Source organism: Cryptosporidium bovis, assembly GCF_009768925.1.
Source record: "Cryptosporidium bovis isolate 45015 chromosome Unknown contig_9, whole genome shotgun sequence".
In the NCBI taxonomy this organism is placed as follows: Eukaryota; Apicomplexa; class Conoidasida; order Eucoccidiorida; family Cryptosporidiidae; genus Cryptosporidium; species Cryptosporidium bovis.
In genome coordinates, this window is record NW_027125021.1 from 43,487 (window position 1) to 63,166 (window position 19,680).

General features: G+C 30.6%; 7 protein-coding genes across 7 annotated transcripts; 3 read left to right on the plus strand and 4 right to left on the minus strand.

The window, feature by feature from the left end:
- Positions 1-140: 140 nt before the first annotated feature.
- FG379_003650 (aspartyl (acid) protease) lies at positions 141-2,555 on the plus strand (the record flags this gene model as incomplete). The annotated part of the gene is made up of 1 exon (XM_067329278.1): positions 141-2,555. The coding sequence occupies one exon, from the start codon at positions 141-143 to the stop codon at positions 2,553-2,555; it is 2,415 nt and encodes an 804-aa protein (XP_067183963.1).
- Positions 2,556-3,368: 813 nt separating this feature from the next.
- FG379_003651 (extracellular membrane associated with 3 EGF domains and a transmembrane domain) lies at positions 3,369-4,320 on the minus strand (the record flags this gene model as incomplete). Its single annotated transcript, XM_067329279.1, has 2 exons — positions 3,369-3,832; positions 4,050-4,320. The coding sequence occupies 2 exons, from the start codon at positions 4,318-4,320 to the stop codon at positions 3,369-3,371; spliced, it is 735 nt and encodes a 244-aa protein (XP_067183964.1).
- Positions 4,321-4,932: 612 nt separating this feature from the next.
- On the minus strand, positions 4,933-10,833 carry FG379_003652 (uncharacterized protein; the record flags this gene model as incomplete). The annotated part of the gene is made up of 1 exon (XM_067329280.1): positions 4,933-10,833. The coding sequence occupies one exon, from the start codon at positions 10,831-10,833 to the stop codon at positions 4,933-4,935; it is 5,901 nt and encodes a 1,966-aa protein (XP_067183965.1).
- A 1,389-nt stretch (positions 10,834-12,222) lies between these two features.
- On the plus strand, positions 12,223-12,837 carry FG379_003654 (uncharacterized protein; the record flags this gene model as incomplete). Its single annotated transcript, XM_067329282.1, has 1 exon — positions 12,223-12,837. The coding sequence occupies one exon, from the start codon at positions 12,223-12,225 to the stop codon at positions 12,835-12,837; it is 615 nt and encodes a 204-aa protein (XP_067183967.1).
- A 224-nt stretch (positions 12,838-13,061) lies between these two features.
- FG379_003655 (uncharacterized protein) lies at positions 13,062-14,264 on the plus strand (the record flags this gene model as incomplete). Its single annotated transcript, XM_067329283.1, has 1 exon — positions 13,062-14,264. The coding sequence occupies one exon, from the start codon at positions 13,062-13,064 to the stop codon at positions 14,262-14,264; it is 1,203 nt and encodes a 400-aa protein (XP_067183968.1).
- A 404-nt stretch (positions 14,265-14,668) lies between these two features.
- Positions 14,669-17,092, minus strand: FG379_003656 (uncharacterized protein; the record flags this gene model as incomplete). Its single annotated transcript, XM_067329284.1, has 1 exon — positions 14,669-17,092. The coding sequence occupies one exon, from the start codon at positions 17,090-17,092 to the stop codon at positions 14,669-14,671; it is 2,424 nt and encodes an 807-aa protein (XP_067183969.1).
- A 399-nt stretch (positions 17,093-17,491) lies between these two features.
- Positions 17,492-19,015, minus strand: FG379_003657 (carboxylesterase; the record flags this gene model as incomplete). Its single annotated transcript, XM_067329285.1, has 1 exon — positions 17,492-19,015. The coding sequence occupies one exon, from the start codon at positions 19,013-19,015 to the stop codon at positions 17,492-17,494; it is 1,524 nt and encodes a 507-aa protein (XP_067183970.1).
- Positions 19,016-19,680: the final 665 nt, after the last annotated feature.

The following is a 19,680-nucleotide window of genomic DNA, read 5'->3' on the forward strand; positions in this document are numbered from 1 at the left end:
TTTGACCCACTCCTAGAGGAATATTACAGCAAAACATCTGGCAGGTTCAGATAACCACATAAAAATATTAAAAATCGCCATTCAATAGTGGTTGAATAAATAATAAATAAGAATCGTACATTTATTTTTTCCCCATTAAAATGTCAAGAATGAAGAGCATAAGATCCTTATTTATATTGTTTTCAATATTCTTTCTTGGTTATTTTAATTTTATAAATTGTAGAATCCAGATTAAGGCATATGGGAGTATAGTTTCAACAGCATATTTCTATTCAGATATATTTGTTGGTCTTCCAACTCCACAAAGGCAGAGTGTAATATTAGACACCGGAAGTAATTTACTTGCCTTCAGTTCAACACAATGTCAACAATGTGGCACACATTTGGATCCTTACTATGATCCATTTAAAAGTACAACGATGAAAGAAGTTCCGTGTCATTCTTATTGCAAGGTTTGTGTAAATAAGAGGAGGCAGTGCGCATATACAATACATTACTTAGAAGGAAGTAGTCTCTCTGGAAGCTATTTTGAGGACTTTGTAGCACTAAGAAATGAAAAAGGTGATTCAAAAGAGCCAGCACCTTACGTTGTAGGTTTGGCAACAATATTTGGTGGTATAACACACGAAACAAATTTATTCTTTACACAAGCAGCATCTGGGATTCTCGGGTTAGCTTATACAGCAAGTTCCCAGGAAAGAGCACCATTGTTTCAGACATGGAATAAAAAATCAAAGTATGTAAAGGATGCAATATTATCAATGTGTTTTAGTTCAGAAGGTGGTATGATTTCATTCGGGGGATATAATTCGGAATATTGGTTATTGAATGGTTCTGAAAGCGCTACTGATAAATCCTTTAGACAACAAGGAGCTAATGAGAAATCTGCAAATAGATTTTTAGGTTTTTCATACATTTCAAGTTCAACAAACAACGCGAACTCCGCTTCTAGTTCAAGTAAAAATCCTGAGAAAGTAAGTTGGACTCCATTGTCAATAATGAATGGAAATTACTATGTACATTTGACAAAAGCATTTGTACATCAAACTAAAATAATTCTTCCAACAGATTCATCAGGAAATGTAAAACCAATACCTCTTGTAATAGATAGTGGTACAACATTAACTTACTTTCCAGAACAAATATTTATTCAAATATTAAATGTTATAAATCAAAGGATAGCAGAAACAGAAACAAGATCAACATTTAGAACATTAGTAGAGGCAGGTTCAAAAGTGCTAGAATATATGGGAATAAAGGAGCCTAGTGAAGAAGCGGAACTAGATGTTGGAATAAAACAAGTATCGATATTCCCAGGTGACGTACCAGGAGCAGCATTGCACAGAAAAAGAATATATAGAACATTAAAAACAGCTGATAATGAGATAATAACTACAGATACAGCAAGTGATTCGACTGTTAATAGCTTTAACGCAACAGTTCACTTGGAAGAATTAAGTAACAATACACTACTCGATAGCATTGTAAATCATATAAATAATACAAAAAATGAAATGGAAGGAAATGAATTTGATATTGACTCATCAGTATCAAGAATACTATTGGAAACAACAAAGGGTGAAAGGTGTTGGAAATTAAGAGAACCAAGTGAAATGTCACGTTTTCCAATAATAACATTGGGTTTTCCAAATTTAAAGGTGAAATGGGAACCTAGTCAATATTTATATAAGAAGTACAGAAATACATATTGTTTGGGTTTTGATTCAGATAAATCGTTCTTGGTTCTTGGTGCTTCATTCTTCATAAATAAGGACGTCATTATTGATGTGAAGAACTCAAGAGTATCATTTGTAAGAGCAAAATGCCCACAGATAGCTCATGCTAGAAGAACATCAACAGTAGAAATGACACAATTATTAAAAGATACATCGACATCATCACCAGAATCAATAATGAAATCAGAAGTATTAGTATTTGATTCTAATACACACCAACATTTGATACCAATACAAAGTGATAAATCTTCAGTCTCTGAATCAAAAACCACATCTACCAACTCTAAATTAACATCAAATAGATACACTGATGAAAACACTGTTTTTGAAACTGAATGGGATCAAAAAAACTTAACTATGCCATCCTCACTCTCCTCTTCATCATATCCTTCATCTGCTCAATCTGCTGGTGCTACAAATCATTCTACTGAAACTGGTTTAACACCATTAAATGGGGAAAATAAGACAAGCAGCAGTTTACACGATTATCTTTATGAGAAAATGAGTGAACATAATCAATATAACTATCTTGAGGTAGTTAAAAATGAAAACGGCACAGTATCACTGCCAAATTATGATTCATCAGATTCAAATTATAACCTAAATTTAAATTTGCTTGATGGGTTTGAAGAAAATGCAGAATCTACAAATAATTGTGATGTAAATGGCGATTCCTCAGGAGATGGTAAATGTGATTCAAATAAATCTTCAGGTTCTTTGAGCACTACACAGCCAACTTATGTTCACTGGTTATTGGTATTAATAACAGCGTTAATTCATTATTCATTTTCGATATCCAACCAAATAGAAACGAGATAATTAACTAATTAAATTCAGGTATTTTTTTACGATCATTTAAATATATTAACTACAAATAGAATATTTTATTGTAGAATTTAATATTTAATTAAGTATAAAAGATGTAAATAGAAACAAAAATATCAAGAGTGGAATATGAAAGTAGAATTGTAGTGTAGTAAAACAAGTAGATCAAAATTACATATATAATCATAAGGTAAATTGGTAATTACAAATATTTTTTCTTAAAAATAGTAAAGTATTAAAAAGTAAATGGATAAATGAACTTAGATAATATAGTTAAAGAGAATGGTATTGTTAATTATTAGGTGTTTTATATCATTCCAGGTAATAAAAATACGGTCTAAATACATAGTAAACAAAGAGAAAGAATATTGAACTGAATCATTCCATTACTATTTTATTCAACAACTATATTTAAAAGAAAATGAGTGACAGAGTGCTTGATGGATTATTGATACATAAAATGTAAGTGGTTACTTGTTATTAATGCTTTGATGTCTTATTGCTTTTAATATTAACATTATTTTATTTGTTTGCCTTAAATAATTACAAATGATAAGAAAACACAAAAAAGATTCTTTCAAAAAAAAAATTAGACTATTAGAGAAGAATCGTAGCTTATTATTTAGTATTAGATTTGGTTTTTACTCATTTTTTTAATTTTAATATTAAGTAGTTTAACTGATAATGGTTTTTTATTGTGACTTTTCTATCTTGTGCAATATAGTAATTAAAGTGAAAATAGGTAGAGCTTGATAATAATTATTTTAACATGTTTGCATTATTAGACCAATATTATGATTAGAACAATTATTCATTAGGTTCCGCCATTTTGTCTCTTTCTTCTTTCTCTTCTTGAATCTTTCTCTTATCGGATTTTCGTTTGGATATAATATCGTATACAACAGAGAAAGTACAATATAATATAGATGACAGTAATAGAATCATAAATCCCCATGTTAATATTATCTGTGTTGGATGAAGTTTGACACCAGCTCCACCAATCCCCTGCTTAATAACAACTTGGCAGTAATCGCCACCATAACCGGAAGGACAAGTACATATGATGGGGAAATTTTCACTAACATATGTACATTTACCACCATTTTGACATGGATTATTAGTTTTACATACATTATTTTCAATTTCACAGTTAACACCAGTGAATCCAGAAGGACATTGACAAGTGAAGAATGGGCTTTCCTGTTTTGTTTTGCATGTACCTCCATTTAAGCATAGAGCTGTTGGTCCGGAAGCAAGACAGGCATCCCAAACTGAGAGTGAGATTCACAAGTCGATTAATTTGTTTTTTTAATTATTATCAATTAATGAGAACATTATTTAATATAATGAATAATGGTTTTTATAATATCAACAATTGGGTGTTATGTTCAGAATTAAGGTATAAATAGAAATTAAATAAAAAGTAAATAATATATGTATTAGTTAATAACACATTAAGGTTTCGAAAATGAAAAAAAGAAAACATACCTCGATCGCATTTAACTCCTGTGTATCCGTAAGAGCATACGCAAACAAATTGTTTAATACCAGAGCTAACTCCTAAAGATACACATTTTCCATTCATACCACAATTTAATGTTTGTTCTCCTGCACAGTAAGATTCAAATGGAATTTCCGAGGAATCCATTTTTCTAACTGCATCAATATAATCATCTATTAGATTTTGATTAAAAGTGGAATATATATCGTCTAAATCCTGAACCTTCACATTGTAATTGTTACCTAACTTAAATGGCATGTTTTAGTTGCATATATTCTCTGAAAATAAAGTAAAATTCATGAAATTATCCGTGACCCTTCCTTTTTAATTATACTTGTTTTTCGCTTCCCGTATTATAACTTTTGCCAATAATCCAAATCCACGTACACAGTGGTAAATGGAAACAAAAATAATTAAATATTAGGATATGTTTAAAGAAAGAACGTGTACAACTTTATGTTTAACCCGTCCAAAAATTTATATCTATGCTTCAGTCAAAGTTCACCTATACAATAATTAAAATGAAATATTCTAAATTGCTATTTCGATGTGAATATTATGTTTAATATATGTCATAAATGTGCGGGGCATGCATGCGAAATAATTGGTATATTAAAGGGAAATGAAAAGGTTGGACTAATAAATAAAAAATAAAATCATAGACAACAAAAATTAAGAATCAAAAGCAATATTACAATAAAAATTTTGAGTGATATAACTTTAATTAGTTTTGTGCAGTACAGACTTGACCAACATTACCATTTCTCCAAGTATTTGCGTTACTTATTTTAAAACTTCACCTGATTTATTGTTTGTTTGTGGTGGCTTGTTTACCGTCATTATTGGTTGTATTTCACTCAATTCTCCAACTTATGTGGTTCCTTTCCAACCGAGATATATTTTCTCAATATCACAAGATTGAAAAACAGTGCATTTTGCTACGAATGACCAAAGAGAAGAATGTAACTTTTTCTTTGTGGTCTCACTTGGTGCAAGTTCAAGTATTTTGTTAATTTCATCACCGACTGAAGGAAGATAAAGTTTAAGATTAGCAACAATATCCGAATCTGACATATCATTCCCCGGTTGGAATAACTTTTTAATCTCAGAAATTTGACTTTTTACGTTGCTGTTATTTAAACAAATTCTCGCCTGTTTTCTAAGTTCTTTTTCACTCATATTAATACAATCAGATACAAATTCAAGAATACTTTTCTTTCCATGAGTCGCAAGAATTCTATCGCTTTCATTAATATTTAATTTCCCTGAAGATGATGCCACAGAAGAATTATCTATTGATTCTTGATCTTTCCTTGTTTTAATTTTCTTTCTCTTTTTATCACATTTAGAATTATCTTTAATTATTACCGAGTCCTGCTCTAGTGGGGACTTGGAGGAACAAGGTGATGTCGAATTGGAATTGAAGTTATTTGTACTTGCCTTTCTTTTCTTTCTAGCAGTTTTGCCTATTTCCATTACAGAATGAAGATGCTTCAACATTCTCAATGCTCTTTGTTTAAGTTTATCAAACTTAACACTTTTTATACATGACAGAGACAAATTTTCGTCCATTGACATTAGTGTCCAATTGGAAAATCCATATACATAAATTCCCTTTAATATATTTACATCTGTTTCTATTGTCCATGGAACACCCCAAGATGGTGTTCTTAAAGATTTAACAAGTAATGGAGGCAATTCACATCTGAGATAATTTTCCTCTCCACCGGCATTACACTCGTAAGAACTATTTTGTCCCGAATTTTTATTGCTTTCTTTAATTGTCTCATCTCGACATTCACTTCCATCTTTATCCCCTTTTATTTCTGTGTTAATTTTGCCATTTTGTTCATCTTTTATATTGGTTATTTTTTCTGAATGATTTTGATCTAGTTTGGCAATACTTGTCTCCCCTTCACTACCATAATCCCCGTTATCAACCTTTATATATGCATTATCCCCATTTTTTTCCTCTTTAATATCTTTCTTCTCTTTTTCCATCAATTTACCCTCCTCCTTTTCCTCCTGACTATTCTCAATCTCCTCTTCATCCATTTCATCCTCATTATCATCTTCATCGTCGTCATTATAATCTTCACCGTCTTCCTTATATTCCAAATAATCTTCTATACCGTCTCTTTTTGTATCTATAAATCTATTTGGGCGAGATAGGGGTCCAGTCGAAAGCTTCCAGGGCTGCACAACCCCAGGATTGCACTCCTTCATGAGTTTGTCTAAAGCTGACAATATCTTGATTCTATCAACAAGTTCTGATGAATTTGCTTTATTGTTCCCTATTAAAATAAGACTTTTCTTATTTTTATTGCTATTACCATCAATAGAATAGTCTTCGTTACACTGATTATGATAAAGGTCACAATAGTTGTAATAGTCATTGCAATTGACTCTATTACTATTGTCCTTATATTTTTCATAACAAAGCGAAATAATTATTTGTGCCTCATTTAATATTACTTCTCTGTTTACGTTTCCTTTGAATCTTGAGTCAATAATAATATCATCAAGCCTTCTATATGGGTCACCGTACTTTAAGATTGATCTGAAAACTTTAAATCTTTTTTTTGGATTTAAGAGTCTAATATCCCTCTTAGCACGCTTTCCATTTTTGAGTAATTTTTTACCACTTGAAATTGATTTGTATATATTGTTTATCTCATCTGGAAACTTTTCGTCCAAATCATCATATTCGCATTTGAAACGAGTTATATTAAACATCAAATTTTCAAAGTCATCTCTGTCGTCCAATTTTAAACGAGCAAGTGGATAATTCGCATTCTTATAACCATATTCATTTGAATCCATCATCATATTGTTACCGCTACCATTTCCAATATTCATGTTATTCTCATTTTGGTGATTATTGTTAGCAAAACAACCATTTACGATGCTATTTGTCCCAAAAGCGCTGTCATTTTCGGCCAAAAAAACTGAATCTATGGGTTTTTGTTTGTTCTTTAGATTTTTAACTTGTTTTTTCCCTTTCGATTTTTTGTTTTCATGCATTTCGTCTTCCTTACACCCAAAATCATCATCATTACAATCATGCACATAATTATAGTCATCACCAGTGTTTTTTCTATTGTAACCATCTTTGTATTTGAATGTTCCATCTCTCATAGCACTCTTTCTTGGACCTGTTATTATATCTTCATTCTTAACCTCGTTTGAATACTTTCTTCTCTCCTCTTCAGGTATTGTTTTCTCCCAAAATTCTTTACTGTCAAAGTCTACTGTATTGTTATCGTCTTTACTATTTCCATTTTTTGAGAGGGAAATCAACACTCCAGTATTAGAGTCAACTATTAATGGTGGAGCTTCGTATCTAAAATCAGATATATTTGCAAAAGAACGAAGTAATCCGTCTGCCAATCCTTGAGTATCATGTGTATTTTCTTCTGCATCTGCTAATACTTTGTCCAAGTCTATTTGTGAATCAAATCTTCTGTCCTCTTCAAAACTATTTTTCATATCGCAATCACCACAACTTGAATCTTTCTGATTTGAATTTTCATTACTCCTGCTTTCATTATCGTTATCCAAATCAGAGGTATTATTGCTCTTGTTCCACAATTTTTGAGCCCCAAATTTTAATATTTTGGCCAATTCATCTCGGCTAAAACAGGTACCAGATGAATTACCCTTTTTCCCATTTGGATAAAGAGCCTGAGTGGCCATAGACACTACAGAAGTTGCCGAGGGATTCATCCTTTGGTCATCATTCTCGATATTGTTACTTCTTTCATTGTTGTTAACACTGTTATTGGCACCGATATTGTTTAGCCCCTGAACGACCAATGTGTCTAATACCATCTTGGTTTTCGCTCTTTCGAGTATGTTCTCCTCAATTGAATCTTTTGTAACCAGTCTGTATATTTGAACCTGCTTTTTTTGGCCTATTCTGTGAGCTCTTGCCTCTGCCTGAAGATCGTTTTGTGGATTCCAGTCTGAATCATATATTATAACCGTATCAGCAGTAGTTAAATTAATTCCCAAACCGCCTGCTTTCGTTGATAATAAAAAGCAAAAATCATCACTATTAGGTGAATTAAAACGATCCATAGCTTTTTTCCTTAATTCTTTTCCCATAGTACCATCTAGTCTCTGATGTTTGTAACCCTTAATAACCAAAAACTCGGATATAATATTCAACATCATTACCATTTGAGAAAATATTAATACGCGACTTCCTTTTTCTTTAAGTCTGAAAAGTAGTTTATCCAATAAACATAACTTGCCACAACTGTATTTTAATTGATGTTGTATTTTTGCCAATGTAATGCCATTATTTGGATCCAGTTCTGGACGGTGTATTAAAAATGGATGATTACATACTTTTTTCAACTCCATGCATATATTTTGAAGTGAAGTTTTGGTTCCACCCGTGCATCTACTAAGTTCAGAGTAATTCCTCGATAATATTGATTTGTAAATCTCAGTTTGTTGTGGTGATAACTCAACTCTCAATATCCTTTCTATTTTCTTAGGTAAACTCTTTTCGACATCCTTCTTAACTCTTCTCAATACATATTTCTGTAGCTCTTCCTGTAACTCTTCCAATTGCTTTTGTTTGTCCATGCTTATTATATTAGGATTTTCAACATCCGGGTATTTCATTCTAAAGTCATTATAGTTGTAAAAATTATTTGGATTTAAAAAATGAAGCAAACTCCAGAGTTCCTCCAAATTATTATGTAATGGAGTCCCACTCAATAATAATCTGTATTTTGTTTCGAGGTTATTTAGTTCCTTAAATCTTTTGCTGTCTCTGTTCTTAAGTTGATGAGCTTCATCAACTATCATCATATACCACTCTATTTGTTTAAGATATTCACAATCGACTTGGCTATTTAATATTGATGGTGTTGTAATAACTACATCAAATCTGTATCTCTTTCTTTCTTTTAAGCGACAATTGCTAGTATTAACGCGTTCTAAGTTCTCATCCATTTTCATATCTATGAGTCTCAATTCGTAAGTCCTTATTAACTCCCTTGCGTATGCATTTCCATGATACAATACTACATTCAAATCTGGCAACCACCTTTTGAATTCTCTCATCCAATTATCACTGGTACTTTGTGGAACCATTACTAAAAAAGGTGCAACTATTTTTTCCATGTATATACAGTGTCCCACTACAGAGATTGTTTGAACTGTTTTTCCTAAACCCATTTCATCGGCCAATAATACATTTACATTCTTTTTAAATCTAGAAATAATCCAATTTAGTCCATAAACCTGATATTCCCTCAATTTATCATTTTGAAAAGGGACATTTTCTGAAATTTGATTCTCATTAGGATTTAAAAAAGATTCAATATTATCATTTTTTCTGATTTTGTTCATCTCAACTATGTTACGACCCATATAGAATGGTGTCGAAGGATAAGGCTCAAATGATGTCAGAGACAAAGACCTCATTTCATAATTGTACTCTTTGTTGTACTTACAAACTATGTCCATTTGTGAATTAAAAGATTCAATATAGTTCAAAAAGTTGTGTTCCACAAGTGTTTCATAAGATTCCCATGTACATTGATCATATGGACAACTTAACCACTTTACAAAATAATAAATTTGAGTCTCATCATTCTCCTTACTTTCACTACTAAAGATATTACAGTAGTCCTCTTTTTTTTCACCCATAATCTTATTTCCTTTTACAGCTACTTTTTCCTCAAATACATCAACAATTTTCTCAGGAATGAGTGCGTCCATATCAAGTTGTTTCTGAATTTCAAAGGTAATGTTCTCCTGTTCAATCTCATCCTCTGTCATAAACTTTCTTCTTTGTTGTATTTCAGCCATTTTTTTTTGAAAGTTCTCCAACCTTCTCATACCACTCACATTCTCTTTAGTGAGTGATTCAACAGTTTCCCATGTATTGTGTAAATGAGAATAACCCATCCATTTTATTTTGTATTCTATTATACTATCATCTTCTCCATTGCATCTACTTTCCAAGACTCTATCTATATTTTTTGCATTATTTTCCACATCGTTAAAATTTAAATCTATACTATTTTCATATTTTTCGTCTGGATACAATAAATCATCATCATTGTTGTAATCGTCATCATATGTTATTTTACTTTTCTTCATTTGTGACTTATTACTTGATTTGTTATTTTCATACTTATCATAGTAGTCTGAAATAGAATCGGAAGATGCTGAACAGTCGAAGTTTGAGTAATCAACTGTCTTCCTGCTACTTCTTACAGATCTAGATCTCGTTTCTTTTTTAAGCTCGATTTGGCTTCTTTGTTTTTTCTTTCCATTTACTTTTGAACTTTTTTCTTTTACATAATCTTCTTCCTCATTGTAATCATCATAGTAGTCATCATCACTGTATTCATACTTGTTTTTGCTTCTATTTCCACTAATGTTGCCGTTCTTGTTCTTGCTTTTGAACGTTCTAGTGTACTCATATTCTTTGTCCTCATAATTATCTCCATATTCATCATTCTCATAGTCGTCATCCATATCCTGTTTCTTTTTTCTGCTTGAATTTTTATTTGTATTATATTTTTCACTTTTGTATTCATAGTTTTCATTCTCATCAGCATCCGAAGAATTGTCTTGATTTTCATCTATTAAAGAAAAGTCCGAATACCTCATCTTTCTAACCCTTCCGCTCCTAGAACAACTGTTATTCTTAATTTTCGTTTCTTCATTGTCATTTGGCACACTCGTTAAGATCTTTTGTTCCCCCTCATTAGAAGAGTCTGAAAACTCTATTTCAAAATCCATTTACTAAACAATTCACTTTAAATACGATACCATTTGAAAAAGATGCTGTTTACTATACTATACTATCCTTTTATTTTAATTTCAACTAAATTATATATTTTGTTCTTATTTAATTATATACAAATATATTTATATTGTCTTTGTTTTGTGTATATTTTATCAATATTGTAGTTAAATAATATTACTGATAATTATAGAATATAGTTGAAGATACAAATAAATATTTATTTTAATAAACAATTAATTTGTATTAAAAATACATAATTTTATTGTTTTATAATTAAATTTATATTTTATGTATTTTTTTTTGTCATAGGCGCTGGCATATTTGGATTTGAATACCCCTTAATTTACAAATAAGTTTTTCACTACTTCAAAGGAACGAATATAGATCTTGAGGAAATTTATTGCTCACAAAAGAGAAGGAGAACGTGGAACAGTACGAGAAACTGAAACAGATAGCTTTAATTCTTAATTGTAAATTATGTTTTTGAAAATTTGTTTTAATCTACCTTTCTAAATCTATAAAACCAGTAAATACGCATCTTTTTATTTTCAAAGGGTTATTTTACTAATCACACCTATTGGTTTATACGTAATGCACGAGTTATCACACAAAAATTCTACGATTCTAAAGATGAAAGTGTGAAGAATAAATTTTACTCCGTTTCTCAAAGCCCAGGAAACTTTATTCCTCACATATCAATATAAATGCAGAACAAATGATGTACATTTTCATGCAACACTAGACGTATTTTTCTGTAAAACAATCCAGGTATATTCACAAGTCTAACAGTTTTTAAGTGGATTTACTTATTCACTCTTTACAAGATACTCTTGTCTGTGGAAACAATAGTCGTAAAATCAATGCAATGTATGTTTTCGACTCCTTGCCATAATTAGAGTTATAAGCAAGTTTAAGGCAAACGAACAAGATAATGCTTGTAACTTATGACATTTAAATATGCTTTTATTTGCATCAAAGGTTTATTTGTCACTTATTTTCTCTTTATTATAATTTTTTTAATATAAATTTTTAAAAATGAACTGGCGGGAACTTTTGATTGATTTCGTTTATATATACAATATTATGCTAGAAAAAGTATTTTCCTTATTTATAAGCAACAAACATCAAATTAGCTTGTTTTTCAAAAAAGGATAGAAGTAAGATAGTTATCCATTAGATTTCATAGTGACTATAATTCAAAGCAATATCTTCTTGGTGTATAGTCATTCTTTTCTTATTTCAAACGAAATAGGGAGGAAAGATTGTAAGAAATAAACATTTTGTTCATATTTTGGATGTGTGTGGTTTATTAGAGGAAACAATACAGACATTATTGAACATATGCACTAATTTTGTCATTTATAGGTAAAATAAACACCAATATGCCTGGAGAACACGGACAAGGGTGTGGTTGCAGAGAAGAGTCAGAAACTGCAGGGGGAAAAGATTTGTTGTCTTGTATAGATAAGGATAGGATATATGCACTTAATGAGCTCAATGTTGGATCCTGTAAAAACATATTTCGTGTTTACTCGGATCGTTTAAGTGACAATTTTGTTTGTGAATCACAGTATGATGATCCAGAACTAATGTTGTTTGTTCCTTTTAGTTCACCTTGTTCTATTAGTTCAATAACAATAATAGGTGGGGATTATGGGACCTCTCCAAGTAAGGTTAAAATATACATCAATAACGAAAATGTTGACTTTTCGACTGTAGATGAATTGGAACCTACACAATCTTTAGACTTGATAGAAGATTTTTGTGGAGTAATCGAGCACAATTTGAAGGCAAATAAATTTCAGAATGTCAATTATATTGTTCTTCATTTTCCTACTGCCATTAACTCGAATCAGACAAAAATATACTACATTCAGTTAAAAGGCAAGGCTACTAAATACCAGAGAAAAGCAGTCAGTGCTGTTTATGAGTCCAAACCTAATGTTTCTGACCACAAAAACACTCTAGAATCCCAAAATTTATTCGGAATTAAATAGATAAAGAAAATAAGGTTTTCCTTAAATTAAGAATAAATAAAAATAGTTTTAAATTGACAACACGTTAACTTTTGTTTTTTACATGTTAATCTCAAGTACCGTAAAACACTGCAAAGTACGCGCCAAATCACACAAACTTTAAAATTAACAAAAATAAATGTATGAGAATAGATACTGAAATAGAATCAACTGTTTGCCTCACTCTTCCTTTATTGAATACAAAAATGACCAACACAAATGTCTCAGGAAAAAAGGGTATGAATTTTGTTTTTTTATTGCTAATACTTGAATTATTGGGTGGTTATGTATTATGTTTAAAAGTGTCTGGAAAAGATACCATTGTTGTTCAAACTGAGGTAATGAATAATGGTGAAATTGAGTCTGGAAATTTAGAGGATGTATCAATTGAATTTGAGCAGGAATACAAAGATGTAAAACAGCGAGGAGAGGTGGGTAGTAGTGACCAGGCGGAAAAAGAAATGACGAATGGTCTTTCGGATCCATCACTTGAATCTGACTTCTTTTTTTTCGCAGCATCACTCTCAAATTCAGAAAAAAGAAATTTTTTATTGCTTACTTCTTCACAGGAGCAAATATTTAGAAGAGTACCGAAAGGAGCAAATTTAGACTATGCAATTCAACTTGCAATATTTGCCTTGGCGGAGGGGAGATTTGTTTCACCAAAACTTTTAACTTTTAAAATTTCAGAAAATGGAAAAGAGATAAAAGGTAGCATGTTTAAAGTTTTGGACTGCCTGTATTTAAGTTCAAAAAAAACCTTAAAGTTAATTAAACTTATTCGTCAAAGGTGTTTTTTTCATGATGAAAATATAGAATTGGGTATTTTTCCTAAAAAAATATCGGAAATAATTAAAGAAAAATGCACAGAATTCAGAAACATTGAATATAAATATGCAAGATTAATGGATTTTGTTTATCTTATGAGAATGATAGTATATAAATCAGAATCTCACAATTCGAGTTTAATTAAGTTATCTAAAATAATATTGTCTGTAATCAAGAGCCCATCATTTAAAAATATTAGGTTTTCAAAGGATATTTCATTGGTACCTTCGGTTCCTGATGAGAAGATAAATTCAAAAGATCGTTCTAAAATAAATAAAATATCCAATTTTGTTGGTTTTATCGACAATACTCTTTCCAGCAAAATTAAAATATTGCCTTATTGGATAGAAAAAACAATAAATGAGTATAATATGATACTTGTTGATTCTATAGAGTATGTTAAGGATATCTGGTCTCCTTTTATTAAAAGCATTAATTCGGATATAAAACGTGTGAATAACTGTATTAGATTCAAAAGGTCTGAAATTCCAAAGAGGAGCAGTTCGTTCTCACCAAAAGGCGAGGAGTTATTTAGACAAGTTAAGGAAATTTCAAAACAAATTAGGAAGGATCTGAAGTAATGCTTATTTTATTAACAATTAAAATAAAACCTTTAACGTTTTTTTCCGTTGAAATAAAAATAGAAATTTAATGTGAATCTTTGCTGATATTTTTTAGTATGTTAGTATGATACAATATATAGTTTATTAAATCCTGTAACCAGTATTCTTTTCCTACTATTTTATATTTAATAATTATTACATGTGCTCGAAAAATAGTTAAAAGTAACAGGTCTAGGTATTAAGTCACTGAACAATTATTTACATATACACTTTGAATACAAGTAATATTTTATCACATTGTAAAATCTATATAATAGAAGTGACTCAAGTAGGGAAGTGAACAAAATTAAAAAGCTCAATGTTTCGTATTAAAAAGCATTTTAACTATTACTCACTTAAACAATCCACCCTATTGTACCCCATTATTTATTTCCAATATTGAGCAACAAAGTAAGGAGTAATATAAAACATGAAGTTGAAAAAATAATAAAAGAACTCTCAGGAAAGTCAATTCTTTCTTTTTCATACTCTGAAGACCTGACCATTCTCTTCTCAATAGTGTCACATCTTTTAAAGTAAACAAATAAGGAATAAATCAGCACAAAAATTATAAGAGGAACAAGAGAGTATTCAAAATAACTGAAAATATATGTAGGTAAGTATTTTCCATGAAATTTGTTTTTTGACTTTGACAATAGTAAGATCAACACAGTTGATATGTATATACATTTTTTAATCCAAAACAAAAGTACTCTTTCGGCAGCAAATATGCTTTTAGGATCAATTTTTCTTACTTTTTTTGAATTTATGTAATAATCATTGTTGTCATTATTTGAGTATTGAATGTCATCCACAGTTTTGTTCCATTGTATTTGAAGTCCATGTAAATCAAAGTGAGTAATATTTAAATAAGAGTTTAACAGTTTATCAATAATAACAATATTTGAATTGCTTTGTGGTTTGTTTGTATTATATGAATTGAAGTAATTATTTTTGTCATCCCCAAATTCAGATATTGAACTACAAGAAATAAAGTTATTATTACTATTAAACTCTTCAATCCAATGCGGTAATACAGAAACTTTATCTTTGTGTAAAATGGCCATTCCGTGTTGGAATTTACTAAATTTGTAAACTAGAGTAGCATTACATCTTTTAAGCATATCGGAAACCCATACGGGTTGTTCTGACTGTAATTTAACCTCCAATACTGCATATGGGAATCTAGTAACTTCGTTTTTAGACAGTACTTCCTCTGCCAGTCTACACCATGGTTCATTTGTGTGACCATTTGGAATATATTCATTGACCATGCATAAGTTAGTGTCAATTGAAAATCTGACTTGGTTATTGTCTTGGTTTTGAAAAGCAGCTCTCAAATAAGATGTTCTTACGAATGGTTGTAGATTATTACTGGTAATATAGTCTTGAACATTCAAAGCAAATTCCATTTTCTTTATAGTTGATTCTTTATTATTGCTATTTTCATTGTCTTTGTTGAAAATTCCTTTTGAAAAAAGTTCTTTTACATCCTTCGTTCCCTTTAAGTAACTAAAAACATATTTTTGAGGCAATGAGAATCTTTCCTTAGTGCTTTTTTCTCCTGTCCATTCTTCATGATGGGTTTTTCTTTCCATAAATATCTCTTTTTCTCTGTTACCTTCATTTGACCCATACCACCTTAATCTAAATAACTTAGCACCTTCAAATCTCGAGATTCTATTACTATAACATTCCCCATTATCGTTGTCTAGGTAAACTGATGTTATTGGTTGACTTTCCTCTATTACATTAGGATCTATTATGTTATGCCCTTCTAAGCACATAAATGGATCCAAAAGTGTTTCAAGTTCTCCACTTGACAAACCAAATATTAAATATGGGACATAACGAACTATTCCAACTTTTGCTGATACAACATTGTTTGGATGAACCCAATATTTTGTTGTGCTTCTAGTAAATGTTTCAGGAGGCTTCCATTTTTTATCTTTATCGTTTTCAACGCCTCTTAATTCACCATCTCCTATCAAGTCAAACTCATTCTTATCATTCTGATGTAATCCCAACAAATTATTGATTTTTATCTCGGAATCTCTGTATCTTTTCCATGCCAAACTTAATAATACCAGCAATATATCAATATTAACAGCGACAAATTGTTCTTTTATTAGTTGTGTCTGAAACCATATGCTCGTAGAAGAGTTTAACATTATGTCAAAAAAACGACAAAGTCTTGTCAATAACTTAAAATTGGTTCTTATATAGAAATCCAGGTGAACTATTTCATTGCTCATGTGATTTAACAGTTGTTCTACCTTAGACAGCTTCTTTTTGTAGGTCATGATATAATTCTCAATATTTTTGCTGCTCACACTTGGATCTATGTTGCTATTATCTTTACAATCCGTGACGGAATTGGAATTGACATCGTTTCCGTTTAATCCGTTTACAATTACATCTCTTCTTCTACTGTGTTCTTTACAAAATTCATCCACGGGGATAATTATATCTGTTCTGATGGATTTTCCTATTTTCATGATTCCCCTATATATTTCTTCGTGTTTAGTGGTTGAGAATCGGTTCACTTTGTTTATTTCCTGATTAAGTTTTTCTCTAAACACAAAGTCGCATATATAGTCCTCAGATACTATTTCCAGAAAACTACTGTTGTCTACTCTTATTGTTTTTCTAATCTCATTCATTTCTATGTACTCCGAGGCCACTGCTTTGTTTGGTCCGTACTGAGAAGATAAATTTAGAATCGTCTCGCACAACTTCTTGGTGTCAACATAGTGGTTAATGTTAGAATCAGGTGCTCTGCTTAAATATTCACTTAGAGGAATCATGGTTACTTAATGTACATCTGTTTCAGGGAAATTAACAAAAGTTAAATGAAACATAAATAAAACTTAACTAAATGAATTAATTTAAATCGAAGATGAATGAGTCAATTATTTTGTGTTGTTATGTTTCGCAATAATTATTTATTCGAGCGATTAATTTTATATCGTCATTCTGAATTTCCATCTGGGTTTACAAATGGAAAAAAGTGCAAGATAAACAAGTATAAAACACACAAATAAATTCAGTTAGAAACAAATAGAATTGAACATGGAGTTTTAGTAAACAGCTTTTATCTTCATTTTGAAAAAAAACAAATAAGATGTTATACAAATTGTGCAAAAAACAGTCTAAAAAAATGTAAATTTATGTATTAAATAATAAATGTAACACGAAAATATTGATTAAATATAATTCACTGAAAATTCATTTAATGTGTCATCTCCCTTGTCAGCATCCAGTAAAGTGTACGAGAACTTTTTGCTTTTGTAACTGCTATTTTTATAGTTTGATAGAGTACTGTAAATCCAATCAACGTAAACCATGGAGTATTTAACTAAACACGAATGGCCTTCGCCAAGCATTAAAGAGTAGCTGACATTAGCCTTAATAGTTTCTCTCAGATATTTGACGTCTTTTCTTGATGTTCTGTATGGGAAAAACAAATCAGGATTGCAATGAGAAAGCAAGAGTGGTGTTTTTAGACCTTGTCTTGTGATCTTAGGATTCATTTTCAGTAATTTGGCTGATGTTCTTTCAGGTAAGAAACCTGCGGTTGAAATGACACCTCCTAGTGTGTACTTTGTTCTGAGTGCTACTGAAAGAGCCATACCACCTCCTTGACTGTAACCATATATAAATATTCTTTTTGGATCGTATCTATCGCGCTCAACCAAGTAATTTATTAACTTCAATATTGATTCAACAGAATACATCCACTGGTCTAAGTTAACCTTTCTGGTCCTAAATCCAAAGGCAAAGTCGGCCCAGGAGTATCTATAACTCCAAAATGCAGGTCCCACGGGTTTAAATTTTCTCAAATATGGATGCGGAAATATGACTCCAGTGTCTTTTTCAAATTCATCCCCGTACATTTTGATTTGTGATAAAAAAGGATAAAATGTGTATTTAAACGCTTCGTAGTAAAGTTCATCTGAACATACACCTAATATTGCTATTATTAAATTCTTTGGTCGTCTTGGTTTGTGCAGTGTTGGAATCCCAGAGTAGTCTCCCGGATAACTTACATCTGCAAGTAAGTTGTTACGCAAATTATCGACACTATCCTTGTAATTATTCAATATATTTAGGTTTTTGCCTTCTTTAATTAGATCTGTTATCTCCATGATGCTTTTTTTCAACTTAAAGTTTACGTTTGGTAAACTTGAATTTTTGTCTAATATCAAGTACTTTTCAAATGAAAATGCGTTTATTTCCTTAGCTTTAAATTTCCTTCTTTTGCTAAATTTAAGTCTAAAAAAGTTAAAAAATCTCCATATTCTCGACTTTGTGAATCTCTCTACATTCAAATATGGGTCATTCATCTTAAATGCTTCAACTCGTGCTCTCATTTTTAAATTCTTGTTGATTTTTCTCAGTCTAAGCAATATTCTCCGATTTTTAAGGAGTTTTTTCGTGTCTATATCAAAAAACAACATTGGTGGGTAAAATTCCAGACTTGGTATATTAAATGTTTCATTCTTAGTCCTAACTTGAGTACTGTTAAAATTGAAATCTGACCTCGTTTTTATTTTAGGAACATTAACACTCTTTTTTTTAATATTGGCATTACCTCTTCCGTTCACCTTATTATTGCCAACTGAATTGTATACATATTTTGTTGGTTTAGAACTTAAGGTACCTGGTATATAATTTAATATAAATAAAATCAAGAATAACTCAATAGCTAAGAAACCTAATGTCCTCATTTTCAGAGTCAATAATAACTTTTCATCTGCATACACTGGTGTTACTCTAATACAGTCTAATTATACCTTCTAGTTTAATTTAAGTTATTAATCCAATATTCATGTCATTTCTTTCTGACTTTTTTATTTCGATATTTAGTCATTTTTAATTAATTACCTGCAAATGCATATAATTATATGTACGTGTCTTCAAATAAACATATATATGTATGTGTATATATGTATACATATTTATTTAAAAGTTATAATTTAAAATGTAGTATCGAACATATTATTATTTGAAAAAAATGTCATTGTGGAAAACCACATTGTGAACCTATTTTCTAGTGAAATATGTATAGAATCAAATTTAGATGAGACTTTTTTACTGCAATAAAGGCGTTATGTTTTAGGATTTCTTATCATTTACACTCCAGTCACTATTTGTTGCTTAGAAACTTCTTTGCTTTCGGCTCAGGACCATTTGTCCGTGATTCTCTTTATCAATTATATCAGTGGGTTATTTACTCTTGGCTGTATTGGGGATTTTCTTTGACAAGGGAAAATAAACCGCCAAATCGCCACACTTTAAATACCAGGTAACAATCTGAATTTCAACCAACAGAGCTCCATTAAAGCTTGTCATAATACTTAAAGTCGACACTCCAGATCCGAAGTGTTAATTT